This window comes from Cyprinus carpio, chromosome B24 (assembly GCF_018340385.1).
Source record: "Cyprinus carpio isolate SPL01 chromosome B24, ASM1834038v1, whole genome shotgun sequence".
Taxonomy (NCBI): Eukaryota; Metazoa; Chordata; class Actinopteri; order Cypriniformes; family Cyprinidae; genus Cyprinus; species Cyprinus carpio.
Genome location: NC_056620.1, coordinates 9664515 through 9672850, shown reverse-complemented (window position 1 = coordinate 9672850; position 8336 = coordinate 9664515). Strand labels below are relative to the sequence as shown.

General features: G+C 34.9%; 1 protein-coding gene across 1 annotated transcript; it reads right to left on the bottom strand.

Annotated features, from left to right (window-relative positions):
* Positions 1-6126: 6126 nt before the first annotated feature.
* On the bottom strand, positions 6127-7651 carry LOC122142197 (sialic acid-binding Ig-like lectin 10). The gene is made up of 4 exons (XM_042751899.1): positions 7297-7651; positions 6587-6904; positions 6217-6504; positions 6127-6134 (listed from the first exon to the last, which is right to left on the bottom strand). Exons 1-4 carry the CDS (start codon positions 7568-7570, stop codon positions 6127-6129), a joined length of 888 nt encoding a protein of 295 aa, XP_042607833.1. The 5' UTR covers positions 7571-7651.
* Positions 7652-8336: the final 685 nt, after the last annotated feature.

Sequence of the window (8336 nt, the reverse complement as noted above, 5' to 3'; positions counted from 1 at the left end):
CATCTGGGGCCCCTTATGTCCGGTTGCATACCAAACCAGGGGATACTTGCTCCCTCTCTCTCACTCTATGGTGATGTGAGAAAGATATTGGTTTTTAGGTCAATAATAAATAAACATTTTTGTGAGAACAGATCACACAAATAATCTGTTGGTTGTATAAAAGAATTTAAATCAAATACATAACATTGTATATCGAATTGAAAATAAAGAAATAAAAATTGTTTAGCTTGATGAATAAATATAAATAATTCAATGAAAATAAGAAAATTTGAGTTGAAAATGAATTTCTTATTTTTCAGGGGTTGGTATGGATATTACGTCTTACACAATGCCGGTTGATAGTTTAATCTGAATTCATATTCCATATCATTCCATATCATCTATCGTTTAAATATTTCAAAAAACATATTATATTCTTTATTTAAAGCAGTATATTTAACTGACAGTATATCCCGACGTGTGTTTAAGTGATATTCAGTTGTTTGTTTACCATAAATTTACCATGTAGAAAATGTGTTGACAATTAATGTTAATTGAATTGTGCCTATGGAAAATCTGCATAAAACATGTCAATGACATGTCCGAACATGTCAGGGTCCCCAATAGCCCATATCGTTTGGCCTGTTAAATTATATATTTTTTTTTCAGATCCTGGTAAAATGTACAACATTTTTATATTTTTAGTGATGATTAAAACTAGTGTAAATGTTTTGCTTTGTTTTATATCATGTGAGATTACATGATTTATTTATTTTCATTTAAAAGAAGAAAATAAGACTTGGGGACGATTGAATGTGTACACGTGTGTGTGTGTTTGTGAGAGAGAGAGAGAGAGAGAGAGAGCCCTTGTCCCTATAGACTTTCTGTGTGCTTGTGTGTGTGAGAGAGAGAGTAAAGTTTTTACTAAAGTAAACATGTAAAAAGTCAGGGATCCCCTCTCAGTCTGCCTGTCTGTTGTTCTGCTCTCCCTCCCATCTCTGGTGAAACTCTCAGCACTCTGAATTCAGCTTAAACTATCAACCAGCATTGTGTAAGACATAATATCCATACCAACCCCTGAAAAATATTATGCAAATAATATTTACAGTCATGTTTGGTATAATTTGAATAGTCTCAGGGTGAGTGGTACAATGGTCTCAGTCTTACAAAAGTAGACTAAAAGATAATACAGATCCTAAGAGTTAAGAGATATTTTGCTTACTGTAATGGGAGTGCCCTTTCCCAGGGTCTTCCATGTAAATTTCCTTCTGTTCCCACTGAGGTGTAAACCACTCAGGTCTGGGACCTGGCTTACTGCAAATTCCAATTGTTTGTACATGCCTCCATTTCTGCAGCCAGAATGAGCCCATAGCATGAAGTGTGTCCACACACTTCATACTATGTATTTTTCTAAAAGTCAGGTATGCATCTTACTCTTAGATTCATCTTTGAGAATTTGATGCCTTGTATTGATTTGATATATTTGAATTGGCTATGTAATTGGCATAATCCATATTTACCTGACTGATAATAAATTGTTACATTTGATTTATTCTGACTTATTCTGAAATTATTTTCTCAAGTAGATTAAGTGCCCATTTATGTCTAAACTTGGCTAAGTTGTAACTTACGTATAGCTGGTGCAACCGGCCCCATTTGGGCTGCGTTTCCCGATAACTGTGTCACTTAGCGCGCTACGAAGACTCTAAAGATACACCTTAACTACAGCTGAAGCTGTTGCCCCCATCAAATTGAAAATGTACGAGAAAAACGTACTGTGCCATGGCACAACAGTAATACCCACTCTCTCAAGAAAGAAACTCGTAGTTTTGAGCACAAATGGAGAAAAACTAACTTGGAAGTTTTTAGAATTGTGTGGAAAAACAGTATTGTCCAGCTATAGACAGGCTCTAAAAACTGTCAGGGCCAAGCATATCCACAAACTCATAGAAATAACCAAAAACAATACAAGGTTTTTATTTAGCACAGTGGCTGGATTAACAAATAACCAGACGCAACCCGATGTAAATATTCCCTCACAGTTAAATAGTAATGACTTTATGAATTTCTTCACTGATAAAATAGATAACATCAGAAATACAATAACAAATGTAGATTCTGCAGCGTCTAATACTTCAGTTTTATCCATCGCACCCAAAGATAAACTGCAGTGCTTTACAACTATAGGACAGGAAGAGCTAAATAACTTATCACTGCATCTAAACCAACAACATGTTTATTAGATCCTGTACCCACTAAATTACTGAAAGAGTTGTTACCTGTAGCAGAAGAACTGCTTCTCAATATTATTAACTCGTCGTTAACTTTAGGTCATGTCCCAAAACCATTCAAGCTGGCGGTTATTAAGCCTCTTATTAAGAAACCACAACTAGATCCTAGTGAACTGGCAAATTACAGACCCATTTCAAATCTTCCGTTTATGTCTAAATATTTAGAAAAATTGTGTCTGCTCAATTGTGCTCCTTCCTGCAAACAAATTTTAGGCCCCACCATAGCACAGAAACTGCACTTGTTAAAATCACAAATGACTTGCTTCTTGCGTCAGACCAAGGCTGCATCTCATTGCTAGTTTTACTTGATCTTAGGGCTGTGTTTAAAACCATAGATCTGACAAACTCATAGATTGATTACAAAATTATACAGGGATTCAAGCGCAGGCTTTAAGATGTTTTAGATCCTACCTCTCCGATCGCTACCACTTTGTTTATTTAAATGGGGAGTCATCTCATTTATCACCAGTAAAATATGGAGTGCCACAAGGACCTGTCCTAGGTCCTCTGCTTTTTTCGATATACATGTTGCCCCTTGGTAATAATATTAGAAAATACGGGATTAGTTTCCACTGTTATGCTGATGATACTCAACTATATATCTCAGCATGACCTGATGAAACTTATAAATTATCTAAGCTAACAGAGTGTGTTAAAAATGTAAAAGATTGGAATGACCAATAATTTTCTCCTTTTAAATTCAGATAAGAAAGAGATATTACTTATTGGACCAAAAACATTACACAGAATCTCGTAGATTACAATTTGCAACTAGACGGATGTACTGTTACTTCCTCTACATCTGGGTGTTATATTAGACAGCATCTTGTCTTTTGAAAATCATATTTCCCATGTTACAAAAACAGCATTCTTCCATCTTAGAAACATTGCCAAGCTACGAAACATGTTGCCTGTTTCTGATGCAGAAAAGTTAGTTCATGCATGCATGACCTCTAGACTGGACTATTGCAATGCACTTCTAGGTGGTTGTCCTGCATCCTCAATAAACAAGCTACAGGTAGTCCAAAATGCAGCGGCTAGAGTCCTTACCAGGTCAAGAAAATATCATCATATTACCCTAATCCTACACTCTTTCCAATGGCTACCGATTAAGTTCCGTATCAGTTACAAAATATTATTACTTTTTTTATAAGGCCCTTAATGGTTTAGTTCCTGCATACCTAACTAGTCTACTACCCAGGCTACAATCCATCATGCTTCCTAAGGTCACAAATGCTGGACTTTTGGTAGTACCTAGGATAGCAAAGTCCACTAAAATGAGGTAGAGCTTTTTCGCATTTGGGTCCCAAACTCTGGAATAGCCTTCCTGATAATGTTCGGGCTTCAGACACACTTTCTCTGTTTAAATCTAGATTAAAAACACACATCTTTGGCCAAGCATTCAAATAATGCATCTCATAATTTTGGACTGCAGTTATATCTGATCAAATGTGCTTTATTATTCTTTAGCTTGGGTTAAACTAACTAATTTTACTTGGCTGGAACAGCAGCTACGCTAATAATGTCTATATTGGTTTCTCTGTTTTGCCACGGGATGTAACTAGGATTTACACAAGCTCTAGTCTGGATCCAGAACACCTGAGAAGAGAAGATACCAACCCCTCAGAGGACCTCAGATGATGCTAACCCTGAAACAACATACAGAACTACCACATTTTGCTATAAGTTTGATTGCATAATTGCTGTTAATAGTGTTAATCATCTGTTTGTTTACGTCTTTTATTGATTTTTCTGAACATTTCTGCCGTATGCACATAAACTGACAGTCATCACTGATAAGTTACTACTAAATATTGTAAAAACATAATTTTCTGTAAAGTTGCTTAGCAATGATTTGTATCGTAAAAAGCGCTATACATATAAACTTGAATTGAAATAACTAGTGGTTTACCTTTCCTAGGTGTGTTCCCCGAACCAGGGCCATGCACGGGGGGTGGCCCGGTGGCTAGAGCTACTGCCTCTTTCCCCTCATGGGCTGAGGTGCCCCTCTCACCAATCCCCCCATAACCCCACCTCAAAGCTGTCTGTAACTGCTCCGCTAAAGATCCGCTGATTCCGCTCTGTGTTTAATCCACCCGTTCCGCAGCACCATTCACAATCTGTGTGCCGCTCTCTGGAGAGTGGAGAACACAGTCCCCGAAGGTCATGGCATTACCAGGAAGATGCATTACGATCCATATTAGTCAGTGGGAATTCGTAATTAGTTAGTAGTTTGTTTGTTTTTGTTTTTGTCTGTAATGTCTCAGCCTTCTAAAAGTGTTGTACAAAGTATCCATGTTCATAGAATTAGAATGTCTAATCAAATTATTGTACCAGATCTAATCTATCAGATCTAATATAGATAACACCAAATTTGCTGTTGTTGGCACACTTTGTAGACAAAATAATAATAATAATAATTGCCTTCACAAAAAAGAAGACAGAGAAAGAAAGAGCGAAGTAGTAAATACTTAATAGTAGGCTTATAAATAGTTAAAAATATAGTATAAATGTTCTAAATTAGTTGTTTATTAGTATACAATATAGATTTATGCTGTAAAATATTAAATTAAATGTCTAATACTTATAGGATTAGATTCGCCAATTTTAACTATTGTGGTCCTAAAGATAAGGGAAAATGATGCATGTTTGTTTTTTTTGTTTTGTTTTTTTTGTGGTAAAACCATGGTTAATTGTCATACAGGTTAGCAGTATGAATCAAATCTGTAAAGAACAGAAGAGCAGAGTGTGTTGCGAATACAATGCAGAAGTACATAATGATGAAACTCAAGTTGATCATAAGATTTTGAAGATCCACACAAACACTGATTCAGTAAATTAACATTCTTTATACGTGGTAAATTAACAAAGAGCAGTGAGTGGATTATTGTTTTATTATTTTGCAAGAAATGTTCTGACCCTGCTTGATGTGGTAATATAAAAAAAAAACTAACAAAAAAAAAAAAAAAAAACTGTGGCACTAGTTTAAGAAAACATAGGGTTAGACTGGAAATCACATTTGAATGAACATTCATGAAACATGAATAAAAGATTTTAAAAAGCATGTGTATAAAGCTATAAACAAAAACAAAGATAAACACAAAACATTCTAAAAAGGAGTAATCTAAACATATGACTGCAGTCTGAAGAACAAAAGTATCATATATGTAATGTGAATGTGTAATATTAAGTAAATCAGCCAATCATTATCATGTCATATCCTCTCATCATTTTTTTTTATAACCAGTAAAAGAAATAGTTGCTATTTTGTTCATGACACATTTGTATATTATCCAAGCAGGTGACATATTCTGTTCACTTTTATAACTTGTTTATGATTCTGATTTGAAGTAATAGTGGCACTTCACCGTGGCAGTAGTTTGAAGAGGGGAAACGTCAATCGTTCAATAGAGGATTATGTGATTGTCATTATATGGTGTGCCATTACTTTCTTCTCATTAAATCATTAACATAAATGGTGTCAAGCTGTATAAGACCCCGATAAGGCAAAAAAAAGAGAAAAAGTTAGCAAGGTTAGTAACGACAATAATGCAGTCCACTAAAAGAGCATAGAAAATATACCTGATCTGCATAGCCCGGTTCCCTAACATTGGATTCACTGGATGCATTTGCCTGTTGTACCCTATCAATAGGAAATTCATAAATCATAATCACAAATATAAACACTTATGGAACATCATTTTTAGTCTTTGCCTACCTCCTTAAAATTGTTGTCAGAAGAAACAACAACAGTAAAGCTGAAACTCCTCCTACACAGCCTGCGATCAAAGGCACAGATATTTCTAATGGACCCAATGAACCGGTGGAAGATAAAACATAAATAAAGACATGTTGTTCAGTAGACTTCAGACAATATGAAATGAGGTCAAATATAAAAAAAAATTTTGATTATAATTGGCATGCTGAATTTCGGAATTTAACTCACCTGCCACAATCAGCTGGATCTCTTTTGACTTCTGGATGCCATATTCGTTCTCTGCTATACAGAAGTACCAGCCTGCATTAGTTCTGTTTGCACCAAAAGTCATTTGTTCTCTATAATCCAGTCGTTTTGAATCTCCCCATTTGTACCAGGAGAAGATAATGTCATTTGATGGACTGGCTTTGCTTTTGCAGGTCAATGTCACATTAGTGCCAACAGACACTGAATCAGATGGATCAATGGTAATGTGAGTTTCTTTTGGAGGAAAAATATAAAAAAAAACAAAAACATCTAAAAAAACTAGACATCACAATATTAAACATCTAAACATAATAAGGCTTATGAAATATAAAAACAACTCTAAATCTCTTACACTGGATTCGTAGCATCACGGTACTCTCCACAGTTGTATCTTTAGGTGTATTTCTTGGAAATGTAGCAGTGCAGGAGATATTCTTTCTGTGATCTTTGTATGAAGCTTTGAAGGTCATGTATGAAAACACTGACTGGGTTTTATCAGGTTTCTCCTGTAACTGTGTTGTAATGTGGGCAGATTCAGGGATGTTAGACCAGGATATTGTAGGAGGTTGTTTGGGGCAGGGGGCTTCAGCAGAGCAGCTCAGATTGACTGTAGTTTCCTCCATCACTTCTTGCAGATCAGTGGGTGTAAGGATGGGGGGCTCAGGTACATCTAATGGACAAAAATAGGGTAGGGTTAAAGTAGGGTTACATTTAAGAAAAACATACAACAACTACATATGTATGCATACCCTAGCTATATGGCCCCGCACCTACACATATATTTTAAGAGAGTATTTTATTAAAAATCATGCCGCTCTCAGAAATCTTCACTTTATTCCTATGGAATGATCTGTAAAGCCTATCTGAGTTAGAGACATTGATCAAGAGGGCAAAAATTAGTGAAGTATCAGTTGTAACATTTTGTTTATCTGTTGAGGAAACCATATAATCAGTTTTGTTATAAAGATATTTAGTGACTTTATAATCATGAATCATAATCAGTGAGTAATTTAAAAAATGTAACAACAGAACAAATATAGTTTACAGTGGAGTCCAACTTACCGGAGACAGAAATGTTGATGGGATTGTACTGATATGTGTTTTTCCAATCTGGATTCTTCATTTCCACCCTAAAGTAATAATTGTCTGTATGATTGTTCATTACATCATAGAAAACAGTGGTACATTCACGCTGACTAAGATTTCCAAGTATTTCTATATGATGAAATCCTCTTAGTATGTTTGAACTTTCATTAAAAACCACCAAACTCTCTGGATGGAGAAAAGCTTGATTCTTCTTTATCCAACAGCTAAAGATGCGTTCTGTGTTCTTCATTATGGTCTCTGGTGCTTTGAATGTACAAGGTATCTGCACACAAGAGCCACTAAGTGCCTTTATTCTCTTAGGCAATTCTGCATAATATTTAGATTCTGTAAACAGAAAGCAATATAAACATACAAAACATTTTAAAATTGTTTGTTTCGCATAATTAGTGTAATACAAAAAGCTTTCTGATCATTGTCTATTGAGTTAGACAGCACTAAAAATTGACTCACCTGAAAATGGCAGTATACATTCACACGGGAAGAACAGTAAAAACATGAAAGGAAAGACAGACATCTTAAATGCTGTAGATACAAACACACACAAACATGAAAACACATTATTATTATTATTATTATTTATTTTGTTTTGTTTAATCTAGAAAGGCACTTCACATTGCTGCCATTTATATGGACATGTTAAAATCTTTTGGTTTTTATAACAAGTTTTTCTAAAGCTTTCTGATCATTTATTTTCAGCACAAGGAACTCACCTGATGATACCAGTACAAGTTCATGCTTTTTGAACCGAAAAGTCATGAACAGAATGGCCACAGAAAAGCAGTTGAAATTAACACAGTTCACATGGGTGCCACACATTATTTGAAACACACTCCTGGCTTATTATGATTGCCATTTTGACTAACATTTTATCTTACATTAATTTTATTATTATTATTATTATTATTAAATGTGATAAATGAGCTTAAAGACAAAATACAAAATAAACATTTGATAGATTCCTTACCTCGAGCAGTACAGTAATTGAGAGAAAAACA